Genomic DNA, 18781 nt, shown 5'->3' on the forward strand with positions numbered 1-18781 from the left:
GGAGAATATTTCCTACCTCTGTAGATGGTTTCTTTTCTATTACAACATCTTAAAACAGATTTAGATGGTAAATTACTGCGCTGAGAATCTGATTACAATCCACACACCCAATTCTTGGAGGCGGTAAAAGCACCAAGCGAGCGAGTACGTAGTTGCGCTACTGGTCAAAGTAAAACACTCAAACACGCGCATTTCTTTTCCTGGTAAAACGCGAAATTCTTTTTTAACATCTTCGGCATCGAAAACACTCGAGAAGCGGCGAATCGAACGCCAGCAAGCAAACCCAAGAACACGTGCTAGTAAGCCATCAAATTTATTGCAATAACCTCCAAATTACGAAATTCAAACACAAGGAAAGGTTATTTTTTTCAAATAAGCGAAAACTCTAGTCAGAAACGCAGTTCGTTGCGTCTGAAACGAGATTGAACACCGCTAGACAGCGCCCTAATTTCGCAATGCACAGGGTTTTTCAACACAAACAATCGAAAAGTTACACACGTCTTGACCAACACAAGCGACGAAGGGCAGAAACGACTTACAATAAACTCAGGCCTTACATTTTTCACAAATACTCACAGCATAGCAATTATCAAACTTGCCGAAGTGTAATCACGCGGCGTGGAAAACGAGTAGCCAAAAATGTTTTCTTTACAAAATGAAAAGATATCACTAAAGTATTCTCTAATCTTAACGTAATAAATAAACCGATTCAAGATTAAATAACAGTGTCATCTCGATAAATACTGAAGAGGAAAAAAAGCTTACAGTTCGTCAAAATGGTTGTCTTACAGTGCCGGCTTAAATGTCGTTTGGGCCACGCCATGCTCATGCGTTCGCCAAGTCCTCTTTAGTTTCAAACAACGCCATGTGGTCCAGTTATGTCCTTGTAGAAGTAAACGTGTAGATTACGAACAGAAGTCTGTCAGTTTAAAGTGAGATCCAATGCTGACTGAAAGAAAGGGTTCATATGCTCGATGATCAGTCTAACGTAATGTCTTCAAAGCAAGTAGGTGTGGCCGACAACTGTGATTTTTGGGAAGATTTACTTGAGAGCAGCAACCAGGACCGCTACAGTCACAACCAGAACGGACGGCAAAGCGCTCACTCCAGAACTAGCCGGGGTGGTAGTCTTCTCTGCAGATGTTGGCGGCACAGTAGTTGATGATGCTGCGGCCGCTGAAGAATTGGTTGCCGTCGGGTTGACAGTTGGAGCAACACCAGCAGTGGCGGTTGCAGAAGGAGTAACGCTAGTAGTATTTGCACTACAGTAAGTAACCATCACGGCCAAGAGGGCAACAGCAATTAAACACTTCATTCTTGGTTTCGTTTTTAAGTCTTGAGGCTGCGAAAAGAAATAAACGATCGGTAACCGTCTCCACCAAAGGCTCTGCACACTTCAGCAAACGTGAACGCGAAAGGAACTATTACCTGTCCAAGCTTCCTTCACATGAAATATATCTCGAGTGACAACCACGTCAACCTCACACGCATTTTGATTGGCTGATTTTGTGACGTCAAACTTTGCGCCAATCAGAATTGTTTCGGGCACGTGGTAAACATGCGGTCAGAGCCTCGACCTCGCATAGCTGAGTGAGCTGCTTTGCAAAATGGCGTCTATAGTCATTAGCAAGGAGTACGGCTATGTCGTTCTCACGACGGTTTCGTCTGGGTTCATGATGATGTACCTGGCGATGAACGTTGGAAAAGCAAGGAAAAAGTACGGTGTATCTGTAGGTATCCTAATTTACTGTTTCATGTTGTAGCAAAAGTGATCTTCTTGCTAGCTGCTTGAACTAAACTGAAAACGGCAGTAACCGTGAATGCTGGTCCATGTGGTTACCTGTAAATTTACATTGCGATTTCAGTTTCACGGGCGGTGTATTATGAAATTGCTAGTAGTCTAGCTACCACGTGGAAAATGCCTGGAGGAATCATACCGGTTAAAGATATTTAAACATAGATTAAGCTACAAACTTACCAAAAACATAAGCTAATAAGCTTAAGTCTTAATATTCTAAACTAGAATTCAGAATTCCGATTTATGATAGACCTTTGAACTGAGGAGTTAATAAGTAGCAGGTTTTGTGATTGTCAAAAATTCAAATTTAATTTTAATTTTTTCCCAACCAGTGAAAGCGAAGTTTCTGTCATTTATAATTTATTTATATTTGAACTCCCCAGCTGTGAGCTTTTTTTTTTTACCAAATTTGGTAAAGTGCATTGTTACTGTTATTGTGGACTTACAGACATGTAGCTGGGATTGCCCTGGACAATTTTTTAAATATTTGTATTTTCAGAACATCTCTCCCAGCAAGTGAACTCTTTCGTTGCAAACATTTTGCCTTAAGGCTAGATTTAAAGGAGGAAAGAGATACTGAGTTACAAATGTCTTTATCTAAAGAATTAAAGTACTTAGGTCCTTGATTGCAGACAGAAAATTTTCTGGCATTGGTTTTACAAAAGGGCAAGTTAAAAGCATGACCAATTCTTGTGTTGTAGGAATGAGTTTCATTACTAAGAAGAAATGCATTCATAAACTTACTGGGTAGAAGAGAATTTTTATAATAGTGCATAAATTTACCTGGTTCTAAAGAATGGATGTCATCAAATTTAAGTATATGAAGTTCTTTGAAGGGGCATCAAAATAAGACTTACTCACAAGATATATTGTACTGTATACTAGGTCAACTTAAGTCTATTGACGACTTCAAGACTTAACTTCAAATGTTAAATAGCAATGAAATTGACCGCAATTTTTTGTATTCCAATTAACTGATGTGTTAAAAAGGTTACTAATCAAAGACTTAAACGTTATCATAGTATTATTTTCATATGTCATGAACGCAGCCTTACAAATCATACTTCTGAATACTTACACTTTAATAATGATTTAGTTAGCTATTTTTAAAACTTGAACAATAATTATTGAGATTAAAATTACCAGTACTGGTGCAATTATATTTTGAGAAAGTTCTACAGGTGAGGAACAAGTTGAAAATTTGTGTGGTAAAAAGGCCAATTGAATCAGCTTTGTATACGTACACAAATCTACTATAAAATTCCCTTACTTTCAACACCTCAGTTTCTTAATGTTCTAAATAATTACACATATTAATCCTTAAACAATAGATCTACAGCAACTATTAAATCTCTATCTCTATTTTTGACCTTGCTTGCTACATGTATTTTTTCTCAAATGTTTATTGATCGTTTCACATCTATTCGTTTTAACTGTAATTGTATCAACTGTCTCACAGTTTTCAAACATTGCAATAAGTAACAACTCTGAAATGAGGAAGCCTTAAATTCTATTAGCCCTATGGTTTCTCCTTAGGCTTCCTCACCACTTTTTTTGTTATATATATTTTTTGTACTCTTATTTTGCTTTTTTGTAACGTGTCTGGGGAAATAAACAAACAAACGAAAGGAGCAGAATAACTGAAGTTGTGAAATAACATCGCAAAGCTGAATAGTAATTACGAAGCCAAATGAATATAGATTTTAAATTAAAAATGGCGAAAGCCTTCAGCTCCTGTAATTATTAAATTTTTATTCAAATTTCAAAATTTCAACTGAATGATGGAATCCTGTAGCCGTATTGAAGACTGGCTAGGTTTGTTTAAAACATTTTTATTCAAATCTTATTTTGGGTAGTGTAAATGCGATGGAAGCTCAATTTTGAGGTGTTTCTCAGTTTGTAGATAAGGTCGATAGATTCAGGACAGTTCCTCGGCAGTAGCGAAATGCTAAAGTAAAAGGCGTAGAGCTTTCATGACCTTGCATTTGCATGTGCATGGTTTTGTTGCATGACAGGATGGAAACCATTATTAAGGTGTGCATGATTGACAGAAGTGCATACTTGCCAACTTCACAGTCAGTTGAATCAACAGTACATGTAAATGATTTGGCAGGTAATCTAACAAAACTACATAAGGGGCCTATTACAGAAGAAGGCACCTGTCAGCACTGATGCTAGAAAAGTTACCCTGCAAGCACAGTCTCCTTCGATCTTCCTAGATACTTGTAAGTCGGGGAGACTCTGCTTGCAGGGTATAGAAAAGTGTGACCAGAGGGATATTTCAAGGAAACTGGTTTCACCCTTAGACCTCATCTGGTTTGTTTTGTAAACATGAAATTGCTCTTACAACATTGGAAAGAAAATATTAAGATTTTTCTCGTAGGAAGAACAAACAATACTGTAATCAATTTTTAGCAACTTCTCTTAAAGACACATAAGAACAGCCAATTTTTTCAAGTTGCAAATTATCTACTTCTTTCCAAGCCATCCACAACCCTGCATAGTTAACAGAAGTTTCCGTGCGCTAGTAAGGTTGTTATTGTTTCCCAAATGACCATTATTTAAATGATGCCATTGAAACAAATACATTTTTTGGCTAAAACTTTTGACACTAAAAATAGGTGACACTGAGTCTGGGTTTTTCCGCATTTAATTTGCGTACAACCTGTCACCAATTTTGGCCGGGAAGGTTTTGCATCTTCACAATGTCACTGTAAAGGCTGATTTAGATGGTACAACCTTTGCTCACGACTGTTGCTTGCGATTTTAAGGGTGCGCGCTGCTCGCGTCATGCAAAAATTGCACACAACTCTCATCATTCAACATTGCCTATACCTACGATTGTTGTGTTTTAAAATCAAGTGACATTTTTTGTAATTTTTTTAAAATGGCATTAATAAAGTACATTGTTAATTTCCTATAATAAGGTAGTCTCTTATTTATTACTTCCCTAAGGCGTCGTTTCTCCTAATGGGAAGAAACTTTTGCCTGTGCTTGTTTGGTGTGCTTGCTTTACTATCCATAAGAAAATTTAAAGACTGCTTCTTAAAGGGGAAGTATCACGAAAATTTGCTGTCATTTCAAAACCCAAAAATGTTTGACTGCCAGCAAAAACAACAAAATAATTGTCAAGTTTGTTAAAAATTATCACCCCAGTACCATAAAACTGTCGATTAGTGCCTCTGGCCAGAGACAGGGTAGGCCAGTTTCGATTGAAACTTGAAAAATATTAGGCTAATGTTTTTCAAGTTCTCACATTTTTGTTTCCAAAATGCGCTAGAACCGATCACAAGTTCTTTCTTTCAAGAATTGAGTTGATGTCGTCATTCTAGAATTATTTGGCAGGTGATTGAAGGTCTTATTTCATCATTTTTAACAAAAGATATAAAAAAAACCCATGATACTTCCCCTTTAAATGTGACTGTGGTTTTGTTAACCCCCCTCTGAACGTCATTTCAATTACTGCAGTTATCCATCTAGAAACAGGCCCCAGTGAGTCCTCAAGGTCCAAGAGTGCGAGTCCCAAACCCTCTTATACAAGTCCTAAACCTTGTGCATGTGTGCATAAATAAGATGAAGATGCAAGCTAGCAATCAGGGTTTGCATGAAAGCAAAAATGAACTTTTCAGTTGTTATCCTTAATTTATTTTTCAGCTAACCTACAATGTACATTTATAAACGTCACTCAGTGCAGATTTTAAATACCATATATATTATGAAATTGACTTTTTTCTCATAATAAATTATTGTGCGCTCCATCTGGTAATTTGCAAAATCAGACGTGTGCAAGTTAGAAATGTGCAGTGAAATTCAAACTACCTTTTCTTTTCGCTTGAACTGGCTAGGAAACCAATTCTGGTGATAATAAAGCTTTACTTTGGGCTAGTGGGTAAAATTGTCAATTTCTTGGTTCTGTTAATAATTACCTTCAAATCGTGTCATAACTGAAAAAAAATTCAACAGCTTTTCTTTGATTGATGTCCATAAAAACGCAGCTTTATTCTAAACTCTTTTTAAGGTAACAGGGCATGTGTTTTTCAACTACTGTAACATTTTGCATTATTTCCCTGGGTGTTACCATGTCACCTCAATGCAAGGTTATTTCAAGTCCAGGCCCCAGTTGTTCAAAGAGCGAATAACTTTAACCACTGGATAAGTCACTATCCAGCAGAGCAAATGTACTCCAACTAACGCTTTTGGCAAGTCTTCGACATAATCCATTACTTAGATTTGACATATGCTTCTACTCTATCCACAAATTATAGGGCTATCGGGAAACTCTTGCACACATTTTATTTGCCGGATAGCGACCTATCCAGTGGATAAAATTATCCGCTCTTTGAACAACTTGGGCCAGGAAGTCACATTTTCACTTTAATAAACCCTTTCTCCTTTTTGAATGGCCCTCAAGAAGAAGTAAATCCCGCACGCCCCCAGTGCTTGTTGGGTGGTGCCAGAAAGCATTTACACCCCACCATGAAGTCAGTGCAAATTCTGAGACGTTGGGGGAGGAGGGGGACCTAACTTAAACATTACCAATGGGGTGGTTGAGGGAAGGGGGTGCAATACAGAAACCTTTTGTGAGAGGGGTATGAAATATTTCCCGAGAACAATTAATTCAACCTTCTCTTGCCTCATGCACCTTTTTTTAACTTGTTGTTATTTGTGAGAGGTTGATTGTACACGTATAATCATTTTTTCACAACTCAGGATTGGGTTAGGAGGGGAGGGGGGGTATTTTATGCAGGGCATTAGTTTGAGGGTGTGTGCCTGATAGGGGAAAAACAGTGATTAAACTGTTTGTACTTTGAAATAAGATGGCGGAGTTTGCATACATGTACCTTGAAATAAGGTCAGGAAACTTCAAATGCATACGTGTACATTGCATTATTTCTTTTCTGTGATAGTACCCAAAGATGTATGATGACAAGACGCCCATCTTTAACTGCTATCTGAGAGCGCATTTGAACACGTAAGTGCACCAAGTTTTTCACCTGTAATCAACCCTTTTTGGTGACGAACAATCAATCACCACTTTGTTTTTCAGGGGCGCTTACCATTTACTCAAACCACCCGGATGGAGATTTTCGGCATAAATACGAAATGATTTAGCTTGTCTTAACAGAAGATGGTTAACATGCAAAATGTATGAACATTAGCTGTAAATCCCAAAAGGATCAATAAAAATGCATCACTTTGACCAGAAGCGCAGAATTTCAGAAGTACTCCAAATGGAATGGTGTGTACCATAACAATATTTGATTTTCCGACTGGAATTTCCAGGTTTTCCAAAATGATGTAAATGGTAAGCATCCCAGGTTTCTAACATCCTTTCTAGTTCAATGCATTTACTATTGTTTTGAGATTTATGAGTAAGGGTTCAGGTGCCTTGATGTTATTAGTTTAAGATCACAGAAATATTGTTTGTCAGAACCAAATCATGGGTAAAATGCATACATTGTAGTTGCAAATAAACCGTTCACTATCAAATTGTCTCAGCCAAAGTATTAGCAAAGATCCCAATAAATTATAAATTCCAGTTGTGTTTCAATAGATCATGAACTTAGCGTTCTTTAAATACCGTATTTATTTGCCTATAAGCTGAGACCCTAAACTTTTTGCCATCAGAAGCTCTTAAGTTTTAATGAAAAATAAACCCAAAACATTCAGTTTTAAGCAGAGACCCGATATTCAGGTGACAATTTTGTAGTCTTTTCCATTTGCATTTTGCTGAACACTACTAGGCTTTTTTCAGTTTTGGTGCAGTCCTTGCTATAAGACTTGGAATCAGCCTGCACCAATATCAATACCTGATCAGCCTGTCAATTTATTGATTTTTCGCCTACATGTATACAGTGGCATGTTTTCTCAGAGCTCCTTGAAAACAACAAATGTTTGACCAGGACGTGCACCAGTTTTTATTTTTAGTACTGTAAATATTAAAATGACAGTCAAATGTCAATGATAACAATAATTGATTGACAATGGAAATCTGTGGGCAATCAAATTACATGACAACGGGCATCATCAATTTTTCTCTTTGTTTCCAATATCAATCAATTATTTGTTATCTATTCTTACTTGTCGTCAATCATTGATTTAATTACAGTCAACCCAGGTCGCGCGTGAACAGTATTTCCAAGAATGAAATGAACATTCGAATTTCTCTTTGTAATGTCCGACGTGTGAATGGAATGTTGGACATTTCTCTGGAAATCGTTCCGAAAAAGACGCATTAACTGGAAAAAAAAAAAGATTCAAAATACTTGGGAAACAATTGTTATTCTTGAAATATTCAATTTTGCAGTGTAAAGAAAAATTCATAGCTTTACACCGTCAATAAGCTAGGGAAATTTATACGGGAACTCTGAAATCTCGTTGGCGATTTTCAAAACTGACATGTAAATTTCAAAACTCCGTTCAAATTTCAAAAATATCGTTCACGCGTGACCTGGGTTGACTGTAAACAATCTAACACACTGGATACAGCCACAGTATTTATGCAGTCATACATGTACCCCCTGTATTTTCTGTACTTTCCATGAATTTTGTGTGCTTTAATCTTTTCTGTAGGGTTGAAAACTATCCTCAGTTTTTGTACCTTCTTCTTCTTGGAGGATTGGAGCGTCCTGTGAGTTTTTTTTAAGAGGCATCACAATAATTATTGCAAACTGAAGTTTTTAATATCAGACCATTTATAATAATTATACACGTAGGCATCGGTGATGTGTTTCCTTTGTCTCAAGATTTATAACCATAATTCAGAGCAAGGCAAAATAAATATCCTGGAACCGGAAAACCACAACATCAACATTTACGTGCATGTTTTACCATGTACAGTGGAACCCCGATTTTACGATCGTTGATCTAACGATATTCCTGATTTAATGATCAGCATTCTTTGTCCTGGCAAAAGTTTACAACAGATTGTATGGAGCAGAATCCCGATTTAACAGTATTCGGTTCAACGATATTCCCAGTATAACAATGGAAATCTAATGACCCAAGTGTAAAATTTTTCCCTTTACAACAATATGATTAAAATCACTTACCATAAAAGATTGACAAACACTAAGTAATTACGCAAAGTTTCATTTAGATAATCCTTTGTCCCGTAGCATTTGTGACTCATTTGCCCACTGCAATTAAATAAAATACATACAGTTCGGGTATCAAGTTGCGGAGATGTATTAATTTTATTGATTGCACTTTGAAAAATTAATTGTTAAACATATCCCAATACAAAGATATTTTTTATTGCTTTTCAGCCAAATCGTTAAATCGGGAGTTCATTTACAATGATATCCTGATTTAAGGATATGATTTTGCTCTTCCCCTGCCATATCGTAAAATCGAGGTTCCACTGTGCTTGTTCATGTGGGGAAGTTGGTGATAATAAAACAAAAATGGCCTGGTGGAAAAGGGGCATAAACGATGATTTGTCCCCTCTAAATTTGTTCTAGTTTGGAATGCATACAGACTGGTTCTCATGTCAGAAACAAAGTTTGATATTTAGATTGCTGTGATGTAAGGGCTCAAATTCACCCAGCAAGCTTACGTGACTTTTGCCAAAGAACTAAAATTGGATTGATTTCCTTTCTCTGTTTAAAGCTACATGTATGATATCCAGTCTATGTTCCAAACAGGAGCTGATTTGTCGAAATGTGGATTACAAGGCTTTATAAAAGTACACATGTGCAACTAGGCTGTCGACCGCTAGTGATGTAACAGTTCACTGGTCATTCATGTATACTTTCCAAATGCTCATGCTGTGGTATCAAAACATTAACTTAAAGATGAAATTACACCTAAAGCTCATTGTTGAAATAAGTTCAGTGAAGGAATGAAAGAAAGAACAAGCAATTCAGCCACCAAACAAAATCAAACAGGGGCAACAAAAATGTCAATCAAATTATTTGGAAAAAATGAGTGAAGTGCCCTTTCCATAAATAGTTTTGAGGTCACAATATAATATTATCACTGGTAATTCAGATACGCTGTAGAGTGCAATATACCTGTTTTGTATGCACAGGGTTCACACAGTCATGGAAAGTTGTGTGGAATTTGACATTTGTATTTCAGGCCTGGAAAAGTAATTGAAATTAGAAACATTTCTTTGGGTCATGGAAGTCGTGAAATTTCAGATTTTTTCCCATCCTTGGAGACTCGGGGTCAGATAGTTGAGTCAGAAGGAAGCCAAAACAAGCATGTTTACAATCCTCCTGACCCAACTATCTGCCCCTCAGTCTCTGGGAAGGATTTTTCTTAACATTGTTTTAACTTTGGGCAAGTTAAAAGTGTATATGACAGATTTTTTTTTTATTTGCTCGATTGAATCTTCTTGTTGTTCTCGTATGAAAATCGAAAAAAGGAATTCGCTATCAATTTTTCTTCCCCTCGTTTGAGGGGGTCGAAGACGTGAAATCTCACTTCCGGGTGTGTACAAAACCGCGCAAGGCGGGAGACTAAGGATAGTGGACCTGTGACATCAATACAAGAGCGCCACTTTTGCGGGATTCTCTGTTTCACTTTTTAACGTCTTTCGTGTTCCTTCAGCCGGAAACAACGCACCGCAGCACCATCTTTTTCCTTTGCATAAAGAAAAACACTGAAACAGAGAATCCGCGAAAGTGCCATTCTTGTATTGAGGTCACAGGTCCACTATCCCTAGTCTCCCGCCTTGCGCGGTTTTGTACACACCCGGAAGTGAAATTTCACGTCTTTGACCGCCTCAAACGAGGGGAAGAAAAATCTGAATTTATTTTTTTCGATTTTCATGCGAGAACAACAAGAAGATTCGATCAAGCAAATAAAAAAAAATCTGTCATATTCTTGGTTTCCACGTGACGTCACCAAATTCTAGAATTCAAAACCGGGAGGCCTACAAAATTTTTTCCTTCATTCAAGGAAAGATTACCTAAAAATATGTCTGTTCACAATTTCTTAGCCTGATGTCGTGCTTCCTTTTGAAAATAAAACAGTTTCAATTTCCGAGTTTCCATCGTGCGTGACATCAGGAAGACGGCCGTGACAGAGCTTTTCCGTAGCTTAAAAATGACTCTTCGGGTAATTTTCAGCATTCTAAACAATTTAAGTTTTGAGGAGAAATATTAATCTAAACATTCGAAAACTCACAAGGGCAAACAAACCTCTTTTCTGGCAAAAGTGAACTCCAGATGTTTTTTTCCTATTTCCGGCCGCCATGTTTGTGCCCCCTCAGAGGGACACAAACATGGCGTCTCCATACTAAGCTCTATAAATTTATGTGGAATATTTTGTCAAATAACTCGAGTACGGAATGCCGCACAGACCTGACACTTCGACAGATGCCTTATATTTATTCATCCTCTATACCATGTCAATTTCTTGACTTCGTTCATGGAATGGTTTCGATTTTTTTTTCAATGGCGTGACAGTGAAAACCGAGAATACACTTTAAACAAAGTCTAACTTAGGCAGTGGCTTAAGACAATCAGTGGGCCTCCAAATCTGTTTATATAGTGTTTTATTTTAGGGAGATAAATAGTTTTCCAGGGCGGGATGCAAGCCTTCTTGCTACCATCAGCAGCGGCCAATGTTTAGATATGATTGGTGGCAAAATTGAAAATGGTTTTGTTAAATCCCGGCTAAACTATCTGACTTTTAATAACTGACCCTTTGTGTCAAGCATCAAAACATTCAGCCAGTGAGGTTATTCACTCATTGTTTTCAACTCATTTTGAGGTCATGGAATTGGATTAAAGTCCTGGAAAAGTGTCATTTTCTATCATTTACCTGTAGTCAAACTCAGTGAAAAGAAATTGATTAAGTTGATTTCAAGAGATTTCTTTCATGAAACCAACTTTTTAACCCAAAGTACGTGTATGCATGGTGAACAGGCAGGGTGTGCTAATAGTTGGTGTATACCTGTGTGTCACGTTAGTTTATTTGTGCTTTAATGCTGTTTGTGTGTCAGATTCTAACAAGACTTAAACCTTAAAATGAATTGACCAGTGTACGTTGCATTCTTGTACAAGAGGCACTCTTTCCCAGAGCCACTCTTCTGGCTGGTGTGTAAATTAACAGAATTTATAGTTTAATCCTACAGAAACTAAAGTTAGGTCAAGTTATATCTGTGACAGTTTATTTCTTTTCATTGTTGTCTAGGTTGTGTGCTCTGTGGCTGGATTGGTTTGGGTTGTATCTAGGATCTTCTATGCACATGGATATTACACAGGAGGTGTGTAGTAGAATATTCGACATTCATTTACTGTTTTTATTCAACTTACCGCCGTGGGCACTTATTTAATTCAAGGTGGGCACCTATTATTTTCCCAGCATTTTCAGCAAGCAAGGATATTTTTTTAGAGAATAACAAAAATAAGGGATAACAAGTTTATTTCGTTTCAACAAGGCAAAACAAACTGTAAAAGCTGACATGAACAAGCCATAAATAATAGTGAAGTTCATTGCCTATCATATCTAAAACCAATTTTGGAACACAACTGAGGCTCCTGTTACTTCATGCTGGGCTGGTACAGAAATGTGTTGTTGTTGTTTTTTTTAGGGGGAAGGGGAGGGTGGGGGTTGACACTTTAAGGTTTTGGGCTTTCACTTCAGGTTGGGCGCCTATTTGAGGGTGGGTGCTTATTAACTTTTTAGGCTTTCAGGGTGGGTGCTTATTTGAGGTGGGCAGTTAATCAAATAAATACAGTATTTTAACTGCGGATGAAAGAAACGATAAGTCACAGACCATTGCAGTTTTGTAATATGCAACTTAAGCAGCTGGGAAAAGAAAGCCTGAAAAAATTCAGGCTTGAACAGGATTTGAACCCATGACCTCTGCGATGCCGGTGCAGTGCCCTACCAACTGAGCTATCAAGCCAACAGGGAGCTGATCATTTTGTGAATTCATAACACATATAATTTTACCTCTAGAGTTGAAGAGCTGCAAGTTAAATATAATGAAATTTGTGTGATTTATTTGAACTGCAAATGAAAGAATTAATAAAATTTAATGAGAAACCACCATAGTTGTGCATGTACAGTGTAACTTAAGAAGCTGCAAAATGAAAGCTAAAAATTCAGGCTCAAATGGGATTCAAACCCATGACCTCTGCAATGCCAGTGGAATGCTCTACTAAGGCATGCCTGTTACAGCTACGCAGTAGAACTAAGTTAGTATTAATTTTACTCACTGAGTCTGTATTGGAGCTAACACTAGTGCAGAACAAAGTTTTGAAAGTCGTTGAATGTGCTCTAACTGTATAATAGTACAGTAGGAATTAAAAAGGTAACTGTTAATTTCAGATCCCCAGAAACGAATGCGAGGGAGCTTTGGCTACCTGGGACTTATTACGATGCTGGGATGCACTGTGAAGTTTGGGCTGCACCTTTTGGGTGCTCTCACTGCTTAAAACTAGCAAGACATCAACTGCCCGCAAGTTCTTTAATGGTTGTTTACAATTCCTTGTCATGTACATGTAACAATTTTGAGGGAATGATTTCCAAGGATGTCATTAAACTTAAGAGAACTTGAGAAAAGTAGATCTTGGCAGGGGCTATTGGAATCCAGAAAGAAAATGTAGTGTAATTTGAAAAGCATTTTGCATTTTTCAGAGATAATTACACAACTGTGATTCAAAAGGCTGTAAAATACACAACAATTTATGGCATTTTTCTCCAAATTGAGGCTTAATTATCTCTAAAGATGCACAGTTACGTCTAATTTTCTTTTTGGATTTCAACCACACAGGATGAAGGGCTGCGCGGAATAAGGTCCTTAGTGATTTTTGATGTAAGGTCAAATTCTCCTTTTGTTTCACAAGCGAATACAAGGTGATTTGGAAAGAGAATCTAGCAACTTATCAGAAGTCACTTTGGGCTATTTTTCCAGGCACCCCTTCTCTCGCTGAGATGTTCTTTTCCAGCATGGTCGTAAATTGTGTAAAAATACCCTTGTTTTAGTGAACACCGTCCTGAGTTTCTCTGACCAACCCAAGATGCACAGAAGTTACATATATGTGCAGTAGCAAAAGCTGGCACCATCTTAAAGAGGCAGTGTCACCTATTTTTTTGTGTCACTTTGAGTAGCCAAAAACCATATTTGAACCTATGGAATCGTCAAAATAATGTTTCAATTTTGTTAACAATAACCCTTCTAGTGCACAGAAACTACTATTAATTATGTTTGGCTGCGGATGGCTTCGATGGAAATGGATTGCAACTTGAAAAAATTGGCCAGATTTTTCAAGTTCTTCCTGTGTATTGTAGAGAAGTCGCTAAAACTTGATTATAGCTTGTTCTTTCTTGGAGAAATCTCCTATTAAATATTTTCTTCCTGGTGCTCTAATAGCAATTTCATGTTAGAAAAAAGGTTCTTTGTCAAAAATTTGAGAAGTTTTGACAAAAATACGGCAAAGTCGCTGTGACAGTGCCCCTTTAAGTTCTCTGTGTCACCCAAAAGGCCGACTATCATATTCAGTACTTTCCTCAGTTTATCCTTATGTCTTTTGTTGTTCACTTGGCTTTTTTTTCTTTTTTTTTTTTTGTTTTGTTTTGTCATTTTTGCACTTTTTTAAGGCCCGTTTAACCTGTTTCAACATTTGACCAACATTCATTCAACAAAAGTTGAACAGATGTTGGGCAAATGTTGGACAACCGGAGTGTTCAAACGGCTTCAACACCATTCGACATTTTCGAAAACAAAGGAAATCTTGTATGGATGTTGAATGAAAATTTAAACCAAATTAAATTTGATTCAACACGCTTTCAACAAGCCTTCAACATTTTTTTACACTTTCAACAATATTGAACGACCCGTTCAAATGAGCCGACATGTTGAACGCATGTCGAATCAAATGTTGAAGCCGTTTAAACGGGCCTTTAAAGGATAGCCAAACAGCTATGCAAAAATTAGTCCATAAATGGGAAGTGTACTGGTATTCATTCCTCTCAAAATGATTTTTGTTCATAGCCAGCATGCGGCATGGTAGGAGTGGTACGTAAAAAGGGCTCCCCCCACACCTCCTCCAATGCCTGCTATTTTGGCCGGGTATTTTGGGACCTCACTTGTAGTGCAAAACTACTGCTCTAACCTCTCTCTCTTTTTTTTTCAGTCGGTGACATAAGCATACTCGTAAACTAGTGACTACAACTGTAAACTGGTAATTACGACTTACTGTAGTTTTTACTTGACCACTCTCGGGATTCCATTCTTTTCGGATGACCTCCCCCCCCCCGAAAAAAATGGGGAGGGGGAAGGTTTCATATCAAATTTTTTAGAGTTGTTGTTTTGTTTGGGTTGTTTGTTTTTGTTTTGTTTTTTCACTGCTAAGAAAGGTTTCAACGACGTGTTTATTCTAGTAAAGCTCCAATGTTTGCCCTGGAAGGTTTGCTTTTCTGCATGTTTCAGTTTTTCCCACGAAAACATAACAAAATTAGAAGGCTAATTATGCATGTGAGGGTACAAAGTTCTCCACCAGATCGTAGTTTGTTATATCGTAATTATACTGTATTAGTCAAACTAAACATTAAAACTAAATGTTTTTTAATCAAGCCTTGGGTAGCTGTGATTCGTGTGATTTGCCATGTCTAATATGCGAATGACACGTAAGAATTTTTCATCTGCAATAGATGATAAAAATTTTATTATTGTCAGAGAGAATAAGGCGGCAACACGATTAGCGGCAGCGCCACATGGTAGCCGATCTATCCAGCAACAGAATAGGTGGGAACCGTGTTTAAGTTGAGACAATGAAAAATTACCGTCGAGTTCTCACGTTCTCCACAAAAATTTGAATTTGGTCATTTCGCGTTGTTATTTTTCCGAGGACGGCGAAGAAATGTACCAAAATTTATAACGCACGTGTAGGTCCGTTGTTTTTCTTGTTAAATCCTAGTGATTTGTGGCGTTCGCGTTGCCGTCAGTCGCCATAGTAGCTTGTCAGGTCATGGCAACATTATCTACTGTAGATTTGCGACACGCCGTGCATGCTGCCAGGATATGCGATGTCGAGTGCGCCGAGTGTTGCGCACACCGTAGTCGCCACTTTCTCAAGTTACTTGTGCTTACATCTCCGTTCTGTTTTCCTAGACATCCGCTAAGTCAAGATACTCAGTACGCACAATCTACCCCTTGACTGGTCAATGTAAGCCTCCCACAGAGGCTTGCCGTGTCTTAGCGGATGTAGATTGGTACGAAAATTAAAAACGGCGGGAAAACGGTGAGGTTGATATGATGGTACCACCAAATCGGAAAGTGTATTTTATAACCTGGACTAACTATGCCTGGACAAAATCGCTGTGAACACGCGAGAAAGTCGCATCTCGCGCGTGGAGTTGCGATAACGCAGGTGACTTCTTCTCGAAACCAAAAACATATTCATGATATTCTCAAAATGTAAGAAATAGAAGGTTTTGTTCAGTCGACGGGTGCACATGGCCCCAATTGTTCCGTTTTTTGTTAAGAACACCTGTACTTTAAGACCATCTAATCCGCTTTCATTTGAATAGTGGCACCTTGGGGTCTTCAAAGTTAGAACAATCTTGTATTCATTTCAGTGGACTGCGAGCAGTGATTGTTCAACGATAGTGGCGCGGGCGATCAAAGGCACGATTATCGAGCGGCGAGCAAAAAGTGAGGCGCGACTTACGAGGGCGAAAACGATGATCATCCTCGCATAGCGTGCTGGGGCAAGCTTGTAATGGGTTGGGCGAGAATTGACAAAGGCCTCCAAAGTGATGCCGCCCGACCACCTGCCTTGCGGTTGAAAATCACGTTTGAAAATATCGCTCTGAATAATGCGCTTTTGATATCGGTATTAAGACTCGCAGCATAATAGAAAGTGCTACAAGAAAAAGAACCGCCGTTGGAAGGTTTCATTAAGTGTCACAAAAGCGGAACACGTTCATGACGTGGTAAGGCCTGGAAGATATCGATTGCATTTATATGGAAACGAAAGCTTAACCTTAGAGGGGCTTGAAATAATGCCTAAGAAATCATGTTTCAGGAGTACAGCATTAAAGCATAATAATAAAGCCCTGACGTAGTTCAAGAACCTTGACAGGAATGTTTTACGCTAATGAAGCTATTCAAAGCAAGGATTAACGGCCAAGATCACTAAGCCGACAGCTTCCTTTCTTAAGACTTGTATTGTTCCCGCATGATCACTCATTAGTGACTCATAGCTCATTCAGCCAAAACAACATTATTAAATTATTATTTCCTGTCAGCTACCGCTATTCAATTTTTTGATTTGCATTTGACTAAAAGCTACCAACACGTGTAAAAACACATCAGCCATGTGCAGACAATCCCTGCAGTAAAATTAATTCTTTCCTCGAATTTGGACAAACAGTTTGAAAGTTGGTTTGATTTTTAGTGAAAACTACGTGTGAAGTGATAATGCAGCTTCGCGTGTTCGCAGTGATTAACAAACAGCAAAAACATTGGACAACAATCATTTGAGCTTCACTTTAATACGCTAAGTGCCGGCCCAATAGGACCCGGCGTTAGGCGAAAAGTGTCCGCAGCTCTAATTACTGTCGTTCGCCCTTTTCGCTTTTTTTTTTTTTTTTTTTTTTGTCATTGGTATTCTTGAATTTACGTAACACGGCAATTTGTTTTGCTCCTGAAACGTCAGTCACTTTCGCGTTTGGACTGCTGACCGTTTTATTACAAAAACCATTAGCTTGGAAAATTTATGTATCATGTCGTCAAGACGCGATTTTCACAAGCCAACGTTTCCAGTGCCTACGACTGCTTTGGTCAGCGGTTGAATCGCGGGGGCTGTAAGCGTATGCGCATAAATGCAGATGAAGTAGATGCACTTTTTTTAAAAACTCAAAGGTAACTACAGGGTTCAAAACTTTCTGTTCCTTGCGCTTGCGCTTGTGTTTCTCAGGACCTGTCCGCACTAACCGATAAAATTGAAGATGCATTTCTTGTTATCCGGACATGAGCGAATGAGGCAATTGGCCAACCTTCCAGAGAATTTCCCCTGTAAAATGGATTGAGCTCAAAGGGCAGACAACGAGAACGATACTCAGTTTTGGCTGATCCCTTGACCGACAAGAAGTCGGGCAGAAGCTGGTATGGTAGCGATTTTCCGAAACTATTTGGGAGAACGGCAATAAACCTCTGGGCCTTTGGTGACCTTTCATCATATACTCAAAATACTTCACTAGAAGAGGCTATAAGCAAACTGAAAGAAATTCAAATTCAAATAACTCAGTTTATTTATTCACGATTTCTCATCAGTTACAATGCAGGTACATCATTACATATCCGATCAATGGAAACGCTATTTACAAGAATTCTTAATATATCCTTTCTAAACCTACAAATAAAAAAGATAAACTGCCTTACATGAGAGCTGCTTCAAGATTAAGTACTCCCTCATGAGCCATTCGCCCATCTTGTAAGTGCATGACCTTAAGGTGGGGCTCTACCTGAATTTGAGTGAAATTTGAAGAGGTTTTAAGAATGGGTAGAAGAAAGAAAATGATTTTGGAACACTAACAGACAGTCGATAACCACGATAGAGCACCCCAGGTTGCTAGTGGACTAACTTGGTATCCGTCTATCAATTATTAACTACAAATTCTAATTTTAAAACTTCACTAAATCTTCAACATTTCTTATTTCTTTTAATTTTACCAATCCTTCAAGAAAAATTATTTCCTTCCAAATATACCTAAAAATCACCCAAAAATTCATAAAACACAACAAATCATTGATTTGTGTTATGAATGGAGGGTTATGAAAGGATCAGAACTGTCAAATTAAATATGCGAAAATCCCCGAGGATTCGAGAGTAAAAATGAAACAGGACGAAAAAGTATTAAAATACCAAGACCTGACCCGAGAGGTCTGAAGAATGTGGGGCTTGAAGACACAGGTGCTGATACCTGCAGGGGTAGAGTGAACTCGCCAACTGGGCTAATTCAGAAGTTATCGCTGTTGGGATCAGCTTTAGAAAAGTATGATTAGCTGGTTAAGTT

General features: G+C 38.1%; 1 protein-coding gene across 1 annotated transcript; it reads left to right on the plus strand.

The window, feature by feature from the left end:
- Positions 1-1571: 1571 nt before the first annotated feature.
- On the plus strand, positions 1572-15334 carry LOC146483682 (glutathione S-transferase 3, mitochondrial-like). Its single transcript, XM_085105829.1, has 5 exons — positions 1572-1730; positions 6706-6770; positions 8372-8429; positions 11945-12017; positions 13088-15334. The coding sequence occupies exons 1-5, from the start codon at positions 1608-1610 to the stop codon at positions 13192-13194; spliced, it is 426 nt and encodes a 141-aa protein (XP_084961955.1). The 5' UTR covers positions 1572-1607; the 3' UTR covers positions 13195-15334.
- Positions 15335-18781: the final 3447 nt, after the last annotated feature.

Source organism: Pavona decussata, unplaced genomic scaffold (assembly GCF_977016875.1).
Source record: "Pavona decussata unplaced genomic scaffold, jaPavDecu1.1 SCAFFOLD_38, whole genome shotgun sequence".
Classification (NCBI taxonomy): domain Eukaryota; kingdom Metazoa; phylum Cnidaria; class Anthozoa; order Scleractinia; family Agariciidae; genus Pavona; species Pavona decussata.